General features: G+C 46.1%; 1 protein-coding gene and 1 long non-coding RNA gene across 2 annotated transcripts in view; one reads left to right on the top strand and one right to left on the bottom strand.

Moving 5' to 3' along the window:
- Nucleotides 1–18,952, top strand: part of Cfap221 (cilia and flagella associated protein 221) — a 71,395-nt gene extending 52,443 nt beyond the window's left edge. The window contains exons 15-23 of the mRNA XM_021199190.1: nucleotides 237–364; nucleotides 1,440–1,520; nucleotides 2,861–2,968; nucleotides 3,277–3,408; nucleotides 4,592–4,750; nucleotides 6,635–6,726; nucleotides 11,566–11,658; nucleotides 17,010–17,105; nucleotides 18,844–18,952. Coding sequence (XP_021054849.1) covers nucleotides 237–364; nucleotides 1,440–1,520; nucleotides 2,861–2,968; nucleotides 3,277–3,408; nucleotides 4,592–4,750; nucleotides 6,635–6,726; nucleotides 11,566–11,658; nucleotides 17,010–17,105; nucleotides 18,844–18,952 — 998 coding nt within the window. The remainder of the gene's footprint in view (nucleotides 1–236; nucleotides 365–1,439; nucleotides 1,521–2,860; nucleotides 2,969–3,276; nucleotides 3,409–4,591; nucleotides 4,751–6,634; nucleotides 6,727–11,565; nucleotides 11,659–17,009; nucleotides 17,106–18,843) is intronic.
- Nucleotides 18,953–21,003: 2,051 nt separating this feature from the next.
- LOC115064042 overlaps nucleotides 21,004–22,849 on the bottom strand; it is an 8,294-nt gene continuing 6,448 nt past the window's right edge. The window contains exon 3 of the long non-coding RNA XR_003843897.1: nucleotides 21,004–22,021. This is a non-coding gene — a long non-coding RNA (uncharacterized LOC115064042). The remainder of the gene's footprint in view (nucleotides 22,022–22,849) is intronic.

Raw genomic sequence — 22,849 nt, 5'->3', positions numbered from 1 at the left:
ATGCCTGCGTGTATGTGGTGTGTGTATGTTATGTGGTGTGTGTGTGTGTGTGTGTGTGTCTGGTGACCCAATACATTTAACTAAGGTTATTTATGGGAACATGTTACCCCACACCACTGAAGAAAATAAACCTAACTATCCCGTTGCACATGGCATCTGGTACGTACACAACTGAAGATGCTGGTTTCACATGGAAGTGCCTTAAGAACCCCCTAAAATTGCTTGTGTCTCTCTAGGAGAGAATCCCTACCGATCGCTGAGGGCCCGCATGAGTCAGGACGAGAACCTCTGGCGCTACTCACTAGAGAGTGAGGAAGTGCTGCACTTTGCCTTCCCCACGGACTCTGAGAGCTACAATGAGTTGGTGGGTGTCTTTCCCCTGTCGGAAGCAGGCAGGGATCACGTGGGTGCAGAGGAGGCAGACGGGATCTCGCAGGCAGATGGCTAGCCAAACCGGCTCTCAGTTCCTCACCTCCTCTGAGAGGCTCCAAAGGAGGGTTGTGCCTGGGAATCTATGAGCACCCACTGCTGCCTGCCCCAGACCTACTGAACCCATGGGTGCCCTGGAGGAGCTCCCCGGTAACCTGATCTGAACTAGGAGGTGCACCAGAAGGCTGTGAGGCAGCTCCCTCAGACAAGGCAACTCTTTTGTGGACTTCACCAGTTGCTCCTTTGAACTCCCAAGGGTTCATAAGCTAAGTCCTTTAAGCCTGAGGGAACTCTGGAACTGACAGAATGAGAAAGGAGATGGTGTTATTAGACTTGTTTACACAATACAATCTGAGTAGTCTAACAAAGGCTACCTTATACCAGAGGGGGCTGAGAACCTGGTAGCTCCTTGGTCCACAGGTCGCAAGCCTCAGCAGTCCCAACCTGCCACTGAAGCCCCTGGAGAGCCACTGATCAATCCTCAGTCTGAAATGGAAACCCAGAGACGCTGAGTTTTGATCTCAGCCAGCGGCAGAAACAGGGTAGATTAGCTCGCTGGTGAACTGTCTAGGCGATGAGGCAAAAATCAGAGCTTCCTCCTCAGACTTCTGGCTGGCTGGCACTGGATGGAGCCACTCACATTTCGGGTGGGTTTTTTTTTCCCCATTTCTGGTCAAGAGAACTCCTTAGAAGTGTACCCAGCAGCTTGTGTCTTAGTTGACTCCAGAGCCAGTCAAGTTAACAACCAGGATTAACCCCCACAGAAGGGCGTGCAACAGCCCTACCTCATAGTCCACACGCTTCACACACAGAGAGACAGGAGAGGGCGGGAGCTGCCTTGGTGCCCACAGCTCAGATAGCAGCTGCGGCCACAGGAAGAGCTGTTCTGAGCACATAACTATTCAGGTAACGTTTCAAAACATAATGGCAGCAACACACAGCTATTTCTGTTCACAGATGTGTATCTGTCTTTTCATGTTTTTTTTTTTTCTTTCCTTTTTTCCATGCAGGCTCTTGATGGCCTTGGACTAGTTCCAATTAAATCTTCAGAAATTCAAATCAAGCACAATTATCCCTACTTCGCTTTAAAGGTAAGACTTGTGTAGAACATAAATTACCCAGGTTGCTTATAGATATTATCCATCAACCATTGGGGAGGCACACATGCCACAGTGCGTGTGTGACCAGCAGGGAACAACTTTTGGGGGTTGGTTCTCTCCTTCTACAGTGTGAGTCTCAGAGACTGGTTGCCAGGCTTACAGAAAAATTGTGCCGGTTCTTGGGTTTTTTTATGAAGGGGCGCCATGGGCTTGAATCTGAATTGCATTATCCTGTCACTATTGCTCAATTCTGGCTCATGTGGAGTGGCCTGCTGCATTTTCTTTATTATTTGATGGTGCATTGACTAAACCTCAGGTTCTTTTTCTCTAAGGTGAATATGGAAACTGATTATTTCCTGTGGGTACAGTATATATTATGCATATAGGAAGCTCTCTATATATTAGAAACCTCAAGACACTAGTTTGCCAGTCTCTCTCTCTCTCTCTCTCTCTCTCTCTCTCTCTCTCTTCTTTCCTTTTTTTTTTTTTCTTTTTTTGGTTCTTCAAGACAGGGTTTCTCTGTGTAGCTTTGGCTGTCCTGGAACTCACTTGGTAGATCAGGCTGGCCTAGAACTCTAGATATCCACCCATCTCTGCCTCCCAAGTGTTGGGATTAAAGGCATGGACCACCACCGCCTAGATAGTCAGCTTTTCTTGAAGTGTAGGACCACTTGTGCTTTTGAAAGTAAAAATATGTTTATGTATGTCTCCAATGAAGCCATCTGGTATGAGAAAATAATTTGAATACTGACATGTGCCAAGACTCAGAACAAGGCTCAAGACTGGCCCTGTTAGGCAGCTGTTGTTGAGATGCTAATCTTACCAAACAGTAATGGATTCTTGTGGGCCATTTCCTTTTTAAAGAAAATACAAATGTCTATTGACTCTAGATAAGGCACTGATGACAGAACAAAGAAATTATTTCCCCCAGTCTAGCTTGAGCATCCAGAATGTTTATTGGAATTACTTACAGGTACATAGGTGAAGGAATGTATATAGGAACTTGGATGACTCAAAGGGACATGCGTCACTGAAACCCCACATTGTCATGGGTGAGGAATCATTAAAGCTGCATCTCTGAATCACAATGCACAATTTGCAGGCACCTCAGCTAATCAGAAAGTCTCCTCTCCCTGGGAATTGTTCACCTTGGAGAAGAGCTTTTTTGTGAATCTTGTAAGTTTCAGGGACTTCCTGAGACTTACTAGTTTCATTTACTACCTAAGCCTTAATGAGCCTTCTTCCAGGAAGGGGTGTTTCCATTTGAAGGAAGTAGCTATACAAAACAGGCTTTTATGTGTCACCAATATGCTGTCTTCTTTTATTTTCAGGTTCCACAGTTATACAAAATCAAGGGATATCGTCCATTTTCTGTCAACAAGTCCTCAACAAATTACAGACTTCAGAAGCTTGCTCGACCCCTGAAGCATGGTGCTGAGGTAAAACATCTGCAAATTCAGGAACTGTTCTCACTACTCATATCCTGCCATCAAGACTAACAGGTCATTGAGTTGGAGGGATGCCTAAATGCATAAGGGGATTTGTTGTCGTTCTTGAAGAAAGCTCATGTTTGAGTCCCACCATCCGTGTGGTAGCTCACAACCGTCCATAATCCCAGTTCCAGGAGATCCATCAGGCATACACACAGTGCACATACATGCAGGCAGATATCCATGTACATAAAATACAATAAATAACTCTTTAAGGAAAAAAAAAGATTAAGAAGTCATTCTTGGTCCTTACACAGGATGAAGTCACCACCATCATAACCATACCCAAGAAGGACACCACACAGCTTTCGGCAAAGCCCTCCATCTTGAGTATGAAACCACCCGAGGGCTTAGCCATGTCTGTGGAATATGATCCGCTGTATATTTTTGTAAGTATCGGTTGGCAGATGCCTGTGTTCTAGACACCTTTATCTCAGCTATTATGTGGAAGCAGAAGCATGAGTTGGAAATATTTTTCTTTTGTTGTTGTTGTTGTTGTTTTAGTTTTTTAATTAACCTTTTCTTCACTAAATACTTGAGTTCACTCTTGTTACTTATTTGTGTATGTGCCAGGGGAGTGGGGACAGGAGAAGACATCGGATCCCTCGGAGTTGGAGTTGCTGTGCTTATGAGCCATCCAATATGGATGCTCGGATTTGAACTCTAGTCTCCATGATAAAGCAAGATGCACTCTCAACCCCTAAGCCTTTTTAAAAATAAAATTTTTAACAGTGTCTCATAGCCCAGGAAGGGCTCCAGCATAATAATGCACCCGGAGTGACCTTGAACTCCTAACCCTACTGCCTCTATGTCCCAAGTACCAGGACTGCTGATGAGCTGCACCACATCCATTTTCATGTGGTGCTGAGAATTGAACCCAGGGTTTGATGCATGCGAGGCAAGTGCTCTGCTAATGGACTACACCCCAGCCCTGGAATCTGTTTTCTCTTTGGCATCTCAAGCCAGCTGAGCACTCCTCACCCTCTTACCTTCTGACTATGAAAGGTGTGATATGGCAATATCCCACCTTGACTCCCTCACCATGATGGAGCCCAAATAAATTCTTTCTCTCTTAAGTTGCTTTTCGTGGGAGTGTTTTGTTTGTTTGTTCGTTTTGGTTTTGTTTTGGTTTTGTTTTGTTTGTTTTTTGTTTTTTTGTTTTGTTTTGTTTTTTTCACAGCAACGGGAAAAGAAACTAAGGCAGACCCGGAAAAGGATTTTCTCTTTCTTACCACTTTGCTTATTTAATCACCACCCCCACCTCCTCGTTCATCATGGCTAGAAGCAGTTTCAAAGTGCGATTCCAGTGACATTTTTTTTCCTTGCGAGGCCAACAAATCTAAATAACATCTAATGAAGCCCTTAAACCAGAAAACGCTGGTATGAAGCTGGCAATGTTGGGAAGATGGGCCAACCTGAAGCTCTGTTCCTGTGCCGGTTTGCTAGGAAAGTTAACATACATTCCCCACTGTTAGTGCTAGCGGGAGCCACAGCCAGCATCGCTGACGCCTGCCCTGTGCCTGTCCTGGAGCCCGGTAAACACCATCAGTCTGGTCTTCCTCTCTTCCACAGAATCCCAGCCCGGGACTGTTCGCCGTGAAACATCCTCTGACCTATGCGGAGACGCTGATAGATTACCATCTGTGCCCTCACCCAAAGTACAAGTACACCCAGGAGTCGCACATAGGCTCCAGCATTCCTCTCACCCAAAAGCAGTTTCTCCATCATACGGTAATGTCAGCCGCGGCCTTGGCAGAGCCGGCCTTGAACTGTGTGGAGGGGCAGGGAACAGGGAGAGTTGAGGCTGAGAGAAAGAGGACCAGGCTGGCACGGCAGTTCAGTGGACTTGCTTGTCACCAAGCCTGATAATCAGAGTTCAACCCCATGGTGGAAGGAGACCAAGGAGAACACTGACCCCTGCAGCTTCCCCTCTGACAACTTATACACACACACACACCTTAGACATGCACACACATACTCATATACTCACACACTTACACACTCATGCATATGCATGTACACACATGAAAATAACATGTGCATACTTAGATATGTATGCATACAGATGTGTACACACACATACATACACACACACACACACATTCAGGATAGATAGATGTGATTTAAATGACAGCAAAACGGGCTTAGCCTGGACCAAGAATAGTGACCATTGACCATGGTCCTCACACTGCTGTCTGTTCTCAGTACCACCGCTGTCTGCCTCTACCCACCTTTCTGCTGTCTGCTGCCCTTTTACCAACACCCTCACTCATTAAAGGGGAAATGGTTATTCATTAATCTTCCAGCCATATGAAAATAGTCGTGTGGTGCTCCGTCCCTGAGCTCTGGCCTCTTCTTCACTTTGGACCCTCTGAAAATACAAATGTCCACCACTTGCTCTCAGGAGCCCCAGGCACAGAACTCACACAATCCTTGCTCTACCAGCTCTGGCACATTGCCACATTCCCCCAGCCTAACTCTGACACGACTGCAGCTCCCTCCTCATCTCTACCATGACCCACCACTGTCATAACCTCCCAGACCACCACAGAAATTTTTCTGATCTAGCTTGAGACGCCTCAGTGGGTCAGGGGACTATGGAACTGGCTCCATCAGCAAAGCACCTGCCCCAGAAGTGTGAGGACCTGAGTTCAACACCCACATAAATCCAGGCATGGTGGCACAGGTGTAAATCCCATCACCATGGAGATGGAAACAGGTAGATCCCTGCAGCTTATTGGCTAGTCAGTCTAGCTGAATCTGCAAGCTCCAGGCTCAGCGAGAGATGCTATCTCTTGATTGAAGAACACAGGGACATTGGCCTCTGGTATTACATAAACACACACACACACACACACACACACACACGCGTACACACATCCTCAGTGTGTATCCATTGCTGAAAGAACAGCTCCATTGGTTTGGCCCTCAAGTCCACTAGTGACCTGCCTCCCTCTCTAGCCACAGGTGCCATCCCCATCATGTTCCCTGCCTGTACTCAGCCAAGCTGCTAGTGACCTAATAGGTCTGTCATCTTGCCAGAGCATTCGCCTGCACTGTCCTCCCTGCCTGGGTGCCACCTGTCCTAATTGAATGCCTGGAAGGCCACATCGGCCCTTGGTCATCACCACAAAGTGTGTACTAGAACAACTGTCTTTGCTTTAGAGAAAGTCAAGTTGAATGAAATGATACAATTTGGATTGAACCTTTTAGAACTTAAAAATGGTCACCTGAATGAAACGAAGGTGAAGACATATCTTTGTTAGTTACTTTTCTTGGTCCTATAATAAACATATGACAAAAGCATCCTACAACAGCTCTAGGCAGCTGGCCACGTCAAATCCACAGTCAGGAAGCCGGGAGGGAGGACGCCGGGGCTCAGCTCACTTTCTCCTTTGTATTCAGTCTGGGGCCTCAGCCTAAGGGATAACGCTGCTCACAATTAAAGCTGGGTCTTCCCACTTCAGTTAATCCAAGTTTTAAAAATCCTCAGAAACATTCCCAAAGATTTGTCTCCTAGATGAGTCGAGATGCTGTCAAGTTAACTGTCAATATTAGCTCTTGCAGCTAACACCATCTTTCTGCATCCTGACCCTGCTCCAACTTTCATCACAGGATATAATTCCTGGAATCATGAACTGGAAGAAGTTCCAGCCCCTGGTGTTTTCCTCCATGTCTGACCCCTCTATGGTGGAAACCACTCAGAGGTAAGCCGGGAACTGCTGGCCTCCTGGGGAGACCCGGAATCAGAGGCCACCGTGACAGACCACACGTTCAGATCATACTTTGAAAACATGATGAGGGCTTGCCTACCAAGGAGATACAGTGATAGCTGATTTTCATATTTTGAATCTATCTTGATCAAGACATGCCTTTTACTTTTAAAAGTAATGTAATGCTAACTAATTGGTGGCACACAGAGAGAATTAACTGATTATATAATTTTGCTGAAATATTCATCTTTTTTCTTTATAGTTCATGGGGTGAATGAATCTCTGTCTCTCTCTCTCTGTGTCTCTCTGTCTGTCTCTCTGTCTCTGTCTCTGTGTGTGTGTGTGTGTGTGTGTGTGTGTGTGTGTGTGTGTGTGTATTCAGGCACACACTCATGTGTGTACTTGCTTATGGAGGCCAGAAGGTGACCTTGAGTGTTCTTCACCAGAAACTGCAACTTTTTGTTTATTTTTAATTTTATTTACTTACTATTTATTTTGAGATAAGGTTTTTTTATTAGTACCTGGAGGTAGCTGATCCTGCTAAAGTAGGCAGCCATGTTACCAATGCAGTTTCCAGTCTCTGCCCCCTCCACTCTGGGATTACAGATGTTCATCACCAAACCCAGCTTTTTTAAGAAGTGTGTTCTGTTGCTGGAACTCGGGTTCTTGGGATCAAATTCAGGTCTGCACGCTTGCACGGCAAACACTTTATTGAGTCATTTCCTGGGCTCTTGAGAAGTTATCTTCCCCTTTGTGAGACAGGGGCTATGATAACAACTTCACTGGGATGTTGCAAATGGCTATATGATGAAGTATCTAGGATCTGACTGATGCTCGCTTTTGATAACTCTTGCATTTTCCACTGAGCTTACAAAACTATGTGCAATCATTCTCTCACCACTAGATGGCAGCATCAGCCCCCCCAAACCAACTCATTCTACAAGAAAACTGAATGAGTCCAACTGACCCGCTGTTCTGGTTTCATTTCTGTTGCTGTGATAAAATACCCTGACACAAAGCAGCTTGGGAAAGAAAGGGTTTGTTTGGCTTGCAATTACAGGTTAAATTTTGTTACTTCAGGAAGGTCAAGGCAGAAGCTTCAAACACCATCCAGAGCCAAGAGCAGGCAGGATAGAATCCTTGCTCATTCAGGGTCTGCTGCCTAGAGAATGGTGCCACCCACAGTGGGCTGAGTCTTCCTATATCAACTAACAATCCAGAACTCATTCCATACACACACAGGCATTCTCACAGGCATACCTGATATAGACCCATAGCTAGCTGGTGCATAACTCAGTAGTAAAGTTCCTGCCTCTTATCCTCACCACTACAGTGGGAAAAAAATTGACGCTGCTGGGTTTGGGGTTGTGTCTACATGCCAGTGCACCCACTGTTAGCATACATGGATTCCAAGTATTAAAAACTAGTCAATTCATTTGTTTCCAAAGTAATGTCCCTGGAAACATCTCCTAAAGCTGTTGTTTTAGTGGAAAGTCAGGAGGAGGTTGTTGTGGCCCGGATATCCATGCATTAAACATGAAGGTCATATCAATGAAAAGCTTTCTGCCATGACTTTTTGCCTTCAGCTTCTGTGCCTGAATGCTCTGTTGGGCCAGTTTGTTTCAGATAAACTGCCATCGCATAATATCTCAAAAATCAGGAGCAGGGCCCAGGCAGGGGTGCAGTTCACCTGGTAGGAAGTATGTAATACACACAAAGCCTGGGCTCCATCCCCAGCATTGTAAAAGCGGGCACACATCTGTAACCTCAGCATGCAGAGGTGAAAGCAAGAGGCTCAGAGTTCAGAGTCGTCCTCAGTTACACAGCGAGTCCAAGGCCAGCCTGGGCTACATGAGATTCTGTCTCAAAAGACAAGAAGTCTTTATTTTTCTATGATGTGTTTATACTGGTTGTTGGGTTGAAGGCCATGCTGTTGCTTTTAAAAGCAGTTGTAAATAATAACAGTAATCCTTTTTCTAAATTCTGTCTTAATCCATCCATGTACTATAACAAAGTGATATAGTCTCCATAGGTTAAAAACAACATATATATATATATATATATATATATATATATATATATATATATATATAATAAGTCAGAGACCAGGCAGGTTTTGTGTCTCGTGAGGGCTTACTTCCCAGTTCACAGACAGGACCTTCTTTTCTATTTTTATCTATTTATGTACATGTGTGCATGGTATGGGTGAGCTCAGGCCACATCACATATGTGGGGAACAGAGGCAGCTTTCAGGAGTCTGTCCTCCCTTCTCACCATATGAGTCCCAGGAGCCATCTTGCTGGCCCAGAAGCCTTGCTTGTGACCTCCCAGGGATGGAGGAGCGAGGTATCCCTGGGGCTTCTTTTCTGAAGGCTCTGATCTTAGCTGTGAGGCTTGGCTCTTATGAACCAACCGCCTCCCAGCGGTTCTGTCTCCACACATTAACCCACTGGGAGTGGGTATTAAGGACGTAACAGTTAGAAGGGGTCACCTTTAGTCTCCAGTAAGTCCTGCAAGGCCATTCATGACCTTTCAATTTCAAAGCTATTTTGCTTGAATAAGTGACCTGCCATTACGAGGTCACCCTTGAGTCTTTTAAACCTGAGATTTATCTGTGTATTATTAAATCATGCAGTGTGATTATTAAGCATTTATATATTCAAAATCGATTAAAAATAGTTTTACGGATTTTTTTATATCTTCGAGAGGAAGGTGCAGGCCACAGTACACATGTGGAAGTCAGAGGGCAGTTTTCAGAAGGCAGTTCTGGGCTCTACAGCCTCGGGTCCTGACCCCCCAGGCAGTGTCAGGGTGGGCTCCCTCTCATGGCATGGGTCTCAAGCTGGACCAGTCATTGGTCAGCATCTCCCACAATTTCAGTGCCACCTTTACCCCAGCACATCTTGTGGGCCAGGACAAATTGTAGGCCGAAAGTTTTGTGGCTGAATTGGTGTCCAAATTCCTGCCCTGGAAGACTTGCCTGGTTACAGCAGATGCCTGTTCAGGCTCCATATCCCCATTGCCTGGTTACAGCAGATGCCTGTTCAGGCTCCATATCCCCATTGCCTGGNTACAGCAGATGCCTGTTCAGGCTCCATATCCCCATTGCCTGGNTACAGCAGATGCCTGTTCAGGCTCCATATCCCCCATTGCCGAGTCTTAGCTAGAGTCGCCCTCATTGAGTTTTCATTGCCCTAGGTTTCTAGCTCATTCCAGAGATGCCCCCTCCCATTACAGTTGTCTCGCCCAGTACTGTCTCCCTCCATCCTCCCATACCTGATCCCTTCTGTTCTCATCCCCACCCTACCCCTGTCCAGTCCCCGACACCCACCTGCAATGTGTCTCCACTTCTCTCTCTCCCTCCCTTCTCCTTCCTCCTTCTGTCCCTCCCTCCATTTCTCCTTCCCCTGCTCCGTCCCTACATCCCTCCCCCAATCCCTTTCCCTCCCTCTTTCTCTCTCCTTCCACCACCCCCTTTTTTGTTTCTTCCTTTACAAAAAGATTTGTTTGGTTTTGATTCCTTGAATGTGCCTGTGGTATCCAGAAGAGGGCGCCAGATGCCCTGGAGCTGGAAGTGGCTGAAAGCCAATCCGTCCTGGGTACTGGGAACTGAACTCAGGTCCTCTGTAAGAGCAGTAAGGGCTCCTAAGCACTAATGTATCCCATCCATCCTTTTTCTCCCTCCCCCTCTCTTGTGACTATGGGATTAACTGTTTCTGGGTTGTTTGTTTATTTTTAAAGATTTATTTATTTATTTATTTATTTATTTTATATATGTGAGTACACATATATATACCACCAGAAGGGGGCATTGGATTCCATTACAGATGGTTGTGAGCCACCATGTGGTTGCTGAGAATTGAGCTCAGGACCTCTGGTAGAGTGGTCAGTGCTCTGAACCACTGAGCCATCTCTCCAGCCCCTGTTTCTGTTTCTTAATTCCACTTTCTTGCTGATTTACTGACACTTTCTCAATATATAGAACATCCAATGTGTTTCCCAAACTCAGTACTACACAAAAAAGTTCTTTAAAAAAATTTTTTTTCCTTATCTCAACTACCCTCAATTTAATACCCTCCTATTTAATACCCTCAATGCTCAAGTCTTTTAGAATAGTAAGTTATATTTCTAGAGGCAGGGAAGATGGCTTAGCAGGCAGAGTGTTTCCATGTAAGCATCAGAGCATGAGTTTGGATCCCAACACCCATGAAAATGCTGGACCAGAGGGGTGTGCCTGTAAGCCCAGCACGGGAGGTGGGGACAGGGACCTTAGAGTAGACCTGCTAGCTAGGCCAGCCAGGTTAGAGAGACCTGGACTCTGTGGAAGACCCTGGCTGGCTGGATATATGAGGGTGGTAAAGGAAGACATCTGAAACCCTCTTCTGGGCTCCACATGCACATTCATACAAATCTACACCCACACGTGCCTACACACATGCAAACATGCATATACATATACACACATTACATATACATACCACACTATATATGTGTGTATGTATGTATGTATATAAATTCTAGGGGCTAAGGATGTATGTAGCTCAGTTAGTAGGCTATTTGCCTAACATGCACAAAGCCCTGGGTACCATCGCCAAGAAAGCATAAACCAGGCATAATGATGTGCCGCATGTAAAGCCAGCACTTGGGAGGTAGAGGCAGAAAGATCATGCGTTCAAGGTAATCCTCAGCTAAGTATGAGTGAATTTAAGCCTTATGTGGCATATGTGAGACTCTGTGTCAAGACAAACAAACAAACAAAAACAGCAAACCACACAGGGGCCAGCTTGAGTGCTGATGCATTGTGGTCCTCATTGCTTGTGTCTCCCTCCACAGAAGTGACTGGTACAGTCCTGTGATGCTGCCCATAGACATCCCTGCCCCGCTGGAGGACTTACCAGAAGAAGACAGATTGGAAACTACTGAGAGGTATTTTTCTGATTTTCTTCTTGGAGCTTTTGGTGTATGAGCTGTCATGTTTTTCACATGAGGCACTCTGAGGGATTGTGGAAGAGACACGCAGCAGCTGAGTGTCTACCCAAAAGGAGCAGGCAAGGCTGATGCCCAGCTGGGCCACCAGGAGATGAGACCAACACTTCCCTCACAGTGCAGAATAGACTCTCCTGGATGTCTCAGATATGAGGCGTGGGGAAGGCGGCTCAGGCAGTAATGTGCCTGACACACAAGCATGAAGACCAACTTCAGATCCTCAGCAACATACAAAAAGTCAGACCTGTGGTTGCAGAGATGGCTCAGCAGTTCAGAGCACTAGCTGCCATTGCAGAGTCTGTCATGTCCCAAAGGCAGTGTGCAACTCCCTGTAACATCAGATCGGGGGATCCAGTGCTGCCTTCCAGCCTCTGTGGGCACCAGGCACACACATGGAACATACCATGCATGTAAGCAAACACTCAACAACTGGAAGAAAAGAAGAAAGCCAACCATGGTGACACACATCTGTGACCCCAACATTGAGGCTGAGGTCATGGGGACCATCAGACCCTTGGCGCTTACAGGCTAGCCGGTCTGGCTGAATCAGGGCAGAGAGCAATAAAGGAAGACGCTGACCCTGACCTCAGGATTCTTTGTGCATATTCACGGACACATGTACCATATGGACACTTATACCACACACACACTCATACACACACACTCATGCACACACACACACACACACTCATACATATATACATATACACTCATACACACACTCATGCACACACTCATATACACACTCATACATACACACTCATACACTCACACATTCACACACACACTCATACACACACACACATACACTCATACACACTCATGTACACACCCATACACACACTCATACATACACACTCATACACACACACTCATACACTCACATACACACACTCATACACTCACACACACTCATACACACTCATGCACACACTCATACACATATACTCATACACACACACTCATACACTCACACACACACAGAGACTCATACACACACATACACTCATATACACACTCATATACACATATGTGCACACTCACTCACACACTCACACAGACTCACATACACACAAGAACTAGAAACTAGAAATAAGGTATTTGCATTTCCTTTTACGAATCAGAACCCAGCAGCTAGAGAGCGTGTATCCTTGAATCCAGCTAGAAACTCTGCAGCAGAAGTGAGAACTGGAGCCAGGAGCCAAGCACTTTCTGTACCGTGAGCCCCTTGGTGGGACACCCAGACACCTCAGGCATGTGTGTGCTGGCTGTGCCACCTGTCACTGTCCTCTCTGCACATGCTTCTTCTTAGTGGTCATCGCTTTTTCCGTGTGTGTGTGTGTGTGTGTGTGTGTGTGTGTGTGTGTGTGTGTGTGTGTGTGTGTGTGTGTGTGTGTGTGTGTGTGTGTGTGTGTGTGTGTGTGTGTGTGTGTGTATCTGTCTGTCTGTCTGTCTGTCTGTGCACGTGTTTGCACATGTATGTGGAGACTGGAGACCAACCTTTGATGTTTTATTAGGTGTTTGTTGTTGTTTAAAACAGATCTTTCAGCTTACCCGTTGGGCTAGGCCGGTTGGCCAGCAGGCCCAGGAGCACACATGTCCCTGTCTCCCTCGCACTGCCATCATAAGCATGCAATACTACACCCTGAGTTCTGGGGACTGAACTCGGGTCCCCCTGCTTACGTGACAAACACTTTATTGACTGCACCATCTCCCCAGTCATCGTTTTTATTCTTAATCAACCCAAACTCTCCTGTTTTAAATTATACCATGAGTTCCAATGAAGCAAAGGAATCCTGAAAATCCAACCACTGATAACCAAAAATAATTACTCGTGACAAACTCTCTTTCTTTCTCATATCAACACATACTACATTGATAGTTTCAGCACATTTCCATGCAAAATAATCAATTAGTGAAATGCTAAATAACTGAGGCGTGTAGCCAATTCCTCTGACACCCGCCCACGTGCTCTGGGAGTTGGCACTACTGGGGCATCTTGCTTGGAAGCAAATCTACAAAGGAAGATTGAACATCTATCCAGAGCACAGTACAAGGCCCTATCTTTTTATTTTATTTTTTTGAATGTGTGTGTGTGTGTGTATATACTCACACCTGCTGTAAGATCTCATGACGTGATCAGAGGACAACTTGCAGGAGCCACTTCTTTCCTTCCACCGTGTATTCCCAGGGATCAACCTCAGCTCTCCAGGCTCTGTGGTGAGCATCTTTACCTGCTGAGCTATCTATCTCCCTAGCCTATGCAAGAGACCCTTTCATGAAAGTGCTGCAGGCGTGGTGGGATGGCCCCTATTTGCTCCAGACTGAGAAAGAGTCCTGACTTGCCCTGCCCATTTAAGGAGAGAGCAGACCCAAGCAGAACCAGCCCCTCCTCTCCTTATCACTGTTGTGACTCAGTTTCCTCGCCTTTGAAATGGTACCCATGATATGGGAGTAGAGGCACAGAATTAAATGAGATAATATGATGCTAAGGGGGGGAGCTAATAATCAGAATATAGCATTTCCCGAGCATTAAATGTACATCAGGCAGTGCGCGGCCAGCAGTGCCATTCCAGGCCCACAATAAGTGACTATTTTCCAAAATACCATTGACCTTTTCTTCTTCAAACATAAAATATTTGAAACCAGGGGCTAAATTTCCCAGCCTCCTTTGCCCCATGTCCCATCTTTGACTAGGCCTTTGCAAATGGGACATCAGCAGATAATCGGTAGGCTACTCATGTAGCTGCTTAACAAGGTAAGTGTCCTTAAATCCCCACTCTGCCCAGCTAAAACCTAAGCAGTCAGGGACCAACAGGCCACAGGTCAGCCAGCAACAGCCCATACACAAACCTGGCCCGACACCTGTGTATAAATAAAGTTCTGTTGTACCCAAACACACCTCTTCATTTACATATTTTCTATGCCTCCTATGATGGTTAGCCTTGATTGTAAACTTTACAGGATCTAGAATTATGAAAGAAACAAACATCTGGGCATTTCCGTGAGGAACTTTCCAGTGTGTGTTAACTGAGGTGGATAGCTAAATATGGGTGGCATCATTCAATGCACTGGGGACCCAGGCTGAATAGAGGAGAGAGAGCCGAGCCCCAGCATTCACCTCTCTCTGCTTCCTGAGTGCAGATGCCATGTGACCAACTGCCTAAAGCTCCCGCCACTACACCCCACCCACCCACCATGACGGACTGTACTCTGACCCGTGAGCCAGAGTCAGCCTGACCTTTCCTTAGTTGCCTCCATCAGACATTTTGTCATAGTAAGTTACTAGTAAAGTCCTTTAGTGTCACGTGGAAAGCTGAAGAGGTATAAGTGAGACCCACAGCCCACAGAGTCTTCAAAGACACCTGCTGCTCTTGTGATACTCAGATGCTCTTGGCTCCAGAGGTCCAACCACGACTGGGCGAAGGGGGAGGGAGAGACAGACAGAAGACAGACACGGAGACAGAGATGGGGAACAGGAAGTACCTGGGGATTATGTGTCTCACAGGCATGCCATCTATGATCTGTTTCACCCAACAGCTCCCGTCACCCATGACTGTCATCAATTATGTATCATCAGTGAATTGATTAATTGATTAATTGATTAATCAGAGCCCCTTATGAGCCATCATTTCAAAAATCCCCACATCAGAGTTCCACTGCACTGGGAACTAAGCCTTCAACACGGGGCCTTTGGGGAGATACTACATAGTCTAGTATTAAGCCTGAACTATTAAGTGCAACTGAAATAAACTGGGTCAGAATGGATCCATGGTTACACAGGTAAAGTGATTGCCACATAAACATGATGACCTGAGTCCAGATCCCCAGATCCCACGTAAAAGCTGAACACAGCAGTACATGTCTGAAGCTGAAACATTGCTACTTTAAGGCAGACAGGAGAGGCACCACACTCTCCCAGCCGGCTAGCCTGGGTGCACAGCAGTAGACAGCAAGAGAACCTACCTCAAACAAGACAGAAGGCAAGGTTGTGAACTCCACCTACATACTATGACACTCACAACAGAGAGAGAGAGACAGGGACAGAGAGACAGAGACAGGGACAGAGAGACAGGGACAGAAACAGGGACAGAGAGACAGAGACAGAGACAGGGACAGAGAGACAGAGACAGAGACAGACAGAGACAAAGAGACAGAGAGACAGAGAGACAGAGACCGGGAGACAGAGACAGAGAGAGACAGGGACAGAGAGACAGAGAGACAGAGAGAGACAGGGACAGAGAGACAGAAAGAGAGAGGGACAGTGACAGAGAGAGACAGAGACAGAGAGAGACAGGGACAGAGAGACAGAGAGAAGTTGAATTTCTTTCTCGACTGTTTAGAAATAGACTGTTCACAAGGTGACCCAAACACAGAAAGACAAAACGGTTCTCTGTCACATGCAGTCCTAACCCAGAGTGTACACATATACGCATGGACGCTGCTGTGGTTGTGGGTAAAGCTTAAAAACCTAGAGGGACACAGAGGACAGCAATAGGTGATGTAGATAACAAGACACATGGGGCATGAGGGAGGGATTAATGCACAGTGGGGACGATACAAGGAGGACGCAGGGTGACAGGAGGTAGGAGAGACGGAAAAGGGAACCGCAAAAGCACACTTTGTGCTAAAACGCCAGAATGGCACTTAACACATTATATGATTTTAAAAAGTACAAATTTCAAAGAAACACACTGATTTCACCGCAGCTCTGGGCTTCCGAGTTATCTGTGGCTCTAGCTCTATTTTAATCCCATTGTGTCCAGAGGACGTCATCGAATGAATCCCATCTTTTGAAATCATTTGGGCCTCTTAACTGTGGGGACATGGAATAAAGGTTGAGATCCTCAAGGGATAAACATTCCGGGTGCACTTGAAAGGAGCCTGAAACCTGTGACCCCCCCTTTTAAAAACAGCTCTTTATAAATATCTCCCCCAGCTTCTTTGGGGGTGGGAGGCAGTTTGTCTGCCCTCCGCTTCTCCACACGTGGACTAAGCAGAAGTGGCCAGAACTGACCCTGAAAAGTGCCGGGAAACTCATGGCTCCCAAAATGCTCTGATAGTTCATCCTTTTTTTTTTTCTTTTTCTTCGAGACAGGGTTTCTCTGTGTAGCCCTGGCTGTCCTGGAACTCACTCTGTAGACCAGGCTGGCTTCGAACTCAGAAATCCGCCTGCCTCTGCCTCCCGAGTGCTGGGATTAAAGGCGTGTGCCACCACGCCCGGCTGTTTATCCTATTTTTATGCTGAGAAAGAAAAAACTATCCCCATTCAGCCTCTTTTTCCTTCCCAGAGACCTCTGTGATCAGGGGATAGAAGTCATGCTGACGCCAGAAATGATCCAAGTGGAATTCCCCATGCTGGTTCACAGGGACTCCAAGAAGGAGAAGTAAGTGGGTGTTTCTGTGCGGGGTGAGATCTGTCCTAGGTGGAAGTCAGAGATGTCACAATGTCTGAATCTAAGTGTGCCCAGCACTGAAGGAGGCACACCTCCAATGCTTCAAATATTCAAATGCATGGCCTCCTTTATCTGCTGTCACCTCCTTCAACACCTCCTTCAAATGCTTTAGCAACAAAACCTTTAAAAACTGAATCCACAGAGCTGGAGAGTCGACTCGGTGAGTAAGAGTGCACACTGCTCTTGAAGAGTACCTGAGTTCAGTCCCCAGCACCCACACCAGCTCAAAACTGCCTGTGGTACCAGGAGATCCAATAGCCTTCCCTAGCCCTTTGGGTATTGCATTTATGCACAAACCTACACACACACACACACACACACACGCGCGCGCACACACACACACACACATACACACACACACTTTGCTCAAAGAACATTAAAATATTTTTAAAACTTGCATCCGGATTTAGGGAGGATCTGTCAATAAGTGCCCACTGGGCAAGTGTGAGAACCTGAATTTGATCCCCCAGAACCAATGGTTTGTGTTGTTTTTGGTTTTGTTTTTTTGTTGTTGTTGTTGTTTTCACAGAGGCAAATTGGACATGGTGGGACATGCCTTTAATCCCAGCATTTGAAAGATAGAGAACCTGTGTGAGTTCAAGGCCACCCTGATCTACAATTGTGAATATCAGAACACCCAAGGCCACATAGAGAGACCTGTCTCAAAAAAAAAGGAGGGGGGGGAAGAAAAAGAAAAAGATAAGGAATGATAATGTATGCCTGTAACCTCAGCACTTGGAGAGGCAGAGGCAGGAGGATTTCTGGGGTTGGGTGGCCAGCTTAACTGAATTAGTTAGCTCCAGGTTCAGTGAAAGACCCTGCCTCAAAAAAATAAGGCAAAGAGACTCTGGACACACACACACACACACACACGCACACGCACACGCACACGCACACGCACACGCACACACACACGCACACACGCACACAAACATGCACTCAACACATCCACACGGGCACACACATGGATGTAAACACAGCTATTGCTGACTGTATCTTGTAGGATCTGTGTAACCAGTTTCTTGTCACCCTCACGATGATGTAGGGTGACAAGGATGACCAGTGTAGGAGGTAGAGACTTCCATTTAGAATTCACCCATGTAGCAAACTGCATAGCTGAGACCCAAATCCACTTCTAGTCACTTAGGAGCTGAAGGTTCTCAACAGTTAGTAAGTTACTACTAAATATAACTGCAACCTTTTTTCTATATTAAAGCAAAAATTTCCAGTCTTCATGAGACAGCAGGGTAATTTGCACGGTTTTAAAAAGTTTATTTACTTGGTGTGTGTGTGTGTGTGTGTGTGTGTGTGTGTGTGTGTTGGTTCTCTCCTATGATGTGGGTCCTAGGAATCAAAACCCTATCTCAAGCCAGAGCAGCAACTGCCTTTACCCACTGAGTTATCTCTCCAGCTTCTAAATTCTTTTAAAGTATATTTATTGATTGATTTTTATGCATGCATGTGTATATATGTATGGGCCTTCATGTACCATGGTAAACAGGCATACAGAAGCCAGAGGACACTTGTCTCTCTCCTTCTACCATGTGGGTACCAGGGATGGAACTCAGTTTATCAGGCTTATGCTATGTTTACCTACAGACCTACTTAGCTGGCTTGACTTTCATGTTTTAGTATCCTGGTATATCTTAATTGTGTTTCCAATATCCAGGGATTTCAAAGACTCCACCCAGTTACCAGAAAAGGTGGAAGAAAGGGTACAGGAGGAGATGAAGAATCTGCGAAGCAAAGCTCTCAACGCGTACCTGATTCTAGAATAAAACCCACTGGTGAGCCCGTTGCTCTCCTTGCCTTCGAAGGTCACTGAGGTCCTCTGAGTTCATTTACATTCAAACCACGTTTGGAATTAAAGTTTCTAGAGACAAGAATTGAAATGCAGATGCCTTGCTCTAAACTATATATTTTTTTTCTTTCTGAAAATAAAAATATGCTATTATGATGGCCATGCTGAGAGATTCTTAGTGCAAGCCTTTGTGCTAGAATGAACCTTCTTGAACAAGCCAAGTGTCAATGTTGCAAAGGCTGGGAGAAGACTCAGTCAGTCAAGTGCTTCCCTTACAAGCATGAAGACCTGAATTTGATCCAAGAACTCATGAAGGACACTAGTATAATGGTACACACTTCTAATCCCAGTGCTGGTAGGCAAGAAACAGAGAAGAGGAGCTCAATGGCCGGCCAGTCTAGCCTACTTGGTGAACCCACTAGCCTGTAGTGAGGGACCTAGTCTCAAAAGACAGTGTGGCCAGCATCACAAGGAATTATGCCTGAGGTTAGCCTCTGGCTTCCATACACACATGCACATGCGCTCATGTACACACATGCACACACACACGCACACACACACACACACACCAAGAGGCTAAGACCCAGGCACTCCTGTTGCTGTTTTCTGGGAGTCATTTGTGGTGTCAGATGGATCTGGGAGGGACCTCCCACCTCTGCCCAGAACTCTCTGGAAAAGCCACATGGGTGAGAACACTGGCTCCCGGGGTTGCTGTGCTGGGAGCAGAGCCTGGCTAGCACTGACCCTGGGGTGACCATCGTGAGACAACTAGAACTCGCAGGTGTACGTAGGAACATCTGTACAGCATCTGGAACTTAGGGAACTCCCAGAAGCACATGGGGGAGGGTTGGTGTGTGTGTGTGTGTGGGGGGGTGTTCATTGCAAAGATGCCAGGAATCCTGGTAGCCAGATCTTTTTGTTGTGTTTGTCAATGAGATTCCACTCACATGTGCAGGTGAGGATGGTTGATGGTGTTTGGATTCTGTCATACACAGAATTATCCAATTGTGATAGGACATTGTGGTAGCTTGAATATACTTGGCCCAAGGAGTGGCACTATTTGGAGGTGTGACCTTGTTGGAGGAAGTGTGTCACTGTAGGTGTGACTTTAAGACCTTCCTCCTTACCATGTGGGAGCCAGTCTTCTCCTTCAGATGAAGATGCAGAACTCTCAGCTCCTCCTGTGCCATCCTGCCTGGATGCTACCATGCTCCTGCCTTAATGACAATGGACTGAATCTCTGAACCTGTAAGCCAGTCCCAATTAAATATTGTTCTTATAAGAGTTCCCCTAGTCATGCATGGTGTCTATTCACAGCAGTAAAACCCTAACTGAGACAGATGTATTCTGTTCCCTTCTCTGTTCATGTATGTATTATGTATGTATGTGTGTGTGTATGTATGTATGTTTATGTATGTGTGTGTATGTATGCATTATGCAATTACATGTCTTGTTGCTGCAACAAAATACCCGACAAAAGCGACTTAGGAAAGGTTTCACTTTGGCTCATAGTTCCAGTGACTAAAGTCCGTCATGGCAGGAAAGACATACCATTAAGTGAGGAAGGCATGGTGGCAGGAGCGTGAGGTAGCTGCTCACATGGCATCCACAGTCAGGAAGCAGAGAGGTGAACGCTGGTGCTTAAGCTGTTGCCAGTCTTTCTTGGACCTGCTGAAAGGGCTTGAAAATTGCTGAAGGAAGACCCCAGACTCAGATAGTATACAAAGGCAAAGACCGTTTATTCTGCAGAAACAACCAGGATGCAGGGGTCAACCATTTTTTAAACTGGTGACCTGAAGTGGAAACTTATAGTTTCTTTGGAAAGCTAGTTATATCAAATGGTGTTTTGCTGGGGCACACAGGTTAAAAAAAAAAAATGCCTTGATAAAGCAGACACATGAAAGACTGTTTTCCTGAAGCACTGGTGAAAGGATGTTTTGCTGGAGCAGACACATGAAAGGACACAAGATGAAGGAATATAAATATGACCCACAGACAGACAGTGGGAGACCAACACTGAGCTTTGGTTTGGTTTGTTCCACCTTGCTATTCTTCACTAATGACAGGCATGTATTGGTTCGCCTTATACAGCGTGGTTGAGGTCAATTTGTGGTAATGCTGCCATTGAGAGAAACTCACCAAGACTGCTCATGAGTTTCCTGCAGCAGCCTGCCACTTCCATGGCCTTGTCTGTTGGTGAGACTGGCAAGGGCTTCTTTAGGATTGAACTACAGCTGCTGGTTCATGCCTGGTGTCTGCCTGCTCAAAGGACTGGACAGTATCTGCCAGTTTGTGTGTGCTGTCTGCCTGCCTAGAGGACTGGTCTGCAGCTGCTGAGTTGTATTTGTTGTTTGATATGGGACTGAATTGCTGAGAAAGAACACTGCAATCTCCCCCAAAGAACTTCCTCCATATCCTAATAACTTTTCTAACTACCTCTACTGGGTGGTGGGCTAGAGGAGAGGTTAAACCCTTATTAAAAGTAGGTTTCAAGAAATTTATGCCTACACTGACCCCAGACAAAAGGCTCTCGGACCTTCTTATAGGAAACCTGGTGAACTCTCTAGAAAGGTTAGGTAATCTAAAATTTCATTGGTGGGTGCTAGGGATTCACAGGCAGTCAGTGGTCTGCATTCCTATGTCATGACTGCTTAACCATAGAATGAGATCTGGTTGCCCAACACAGATGGCCCATTCTGAGATAGGCTATTTCCCCATTTGTGTGGTTATTCCCCAGATTGTTCTTTGGGAGAGGGTTTTATGACCTTGTTTCTGGGGTGTATAGTCTGTTCTTGGAATTGGTGCCTTGTGGCCCATTCCTGGGATGTGTGGCCTGTTCCTGGGACGTGTGGCCCGTTCCTGGGACTTGTGGCCCATTCCTGGGACGTGTGGCCCGTTCCTGGGATATGTGGCCCGTTCCTGGGATATGTGGCCTGTTCCTGGGACGTGTGGCCTGTTCCTGGGACGTGTGGCCTGTTCCTGGGACGTGTGGCCTGTTCCAGAAGCTGGTGCTTTATGGCCTTCTTTTTGAAACCCAGCCTGGTCCCTAGATGGAGACAAATGGAGTCAAATGGGGTTTATTTTGTCCTCTCACCACCAGCTGCAGAATAAAGATGCAGAGACTTTATAGAAGCTGAGCCACTATAACAGGTCTGCCTCCCAGCATGCAAGTCAGTTAACCCGACCCTCCCATTCTCTCTCTCTCTCTCTCTCTCTCTCTCTCTCTCTCTCTCTCTCTCCCAGCTTGTCTGACCTCCTCTGTGTCATGAAACTTCAGGCCCCTGATTCTTCCCATAGTCCATATCTCTCTCTAGAAGTCCCGCCTTGACGGTCAGATCTTTATTAAACCAATCAAAAGTGAGGAAGATGTATGTTTACAAAATATTGAGGCAGGTGATGAGCCATAAGAATGACAATGCGTAAGTCCAGCCACTGGTCATCTCTTTGCACGAAAAGAACCAACACTTGGATAATATAGAAACAACCTTCACACAGTGCAACAAAACGTTACCCCAATGCTCAGCTCGAATCCTCCTTTTAACTCAGTCTGGGGCTGCAGCCCAAGAACAGTGATGTCCATTGTAGGATGGTTTTCTCACCTCAATTAACTTAATCTAAATAATCCCTCTGCAAAAAACCTGGTATAAGAGACATGCCCAGAGGTTTGTTTCCAAAATGATTCTAAATCCCACCAAGTTAACAACCAAGACTAGCCATCAACAACATGTATTTATAAATTGTCAAAAATCTCTCTGTGGGCCGGGCATGGTGGCACAAACCTTTAATCCCAGCACTCGGGAGGCAGAGGCAGGCAGATTTCTGAGTTTGAGGCCAGCCTGGTCTACAGAGTGAGTTCCAGGACAGCCAGGGCTAC

This window comes from Mus pahari, chromosome 5, assembly GCF_900095145.1.
Source record: "Mus pahari chromosome 5, PAHARI_EIJ_v1.1, whole genome shotgun sequence".
Classification (NCBI taxonomy): Eukaryota; Metazoa; Chordata; class Mammalia; order Rodentia; family Muridae; genus Mus; species Mus pahari.
Note: the sequence above shows the minus strand (reverse complement) of the source record. Positions and strands in the feature narration are given on the sequence as shown.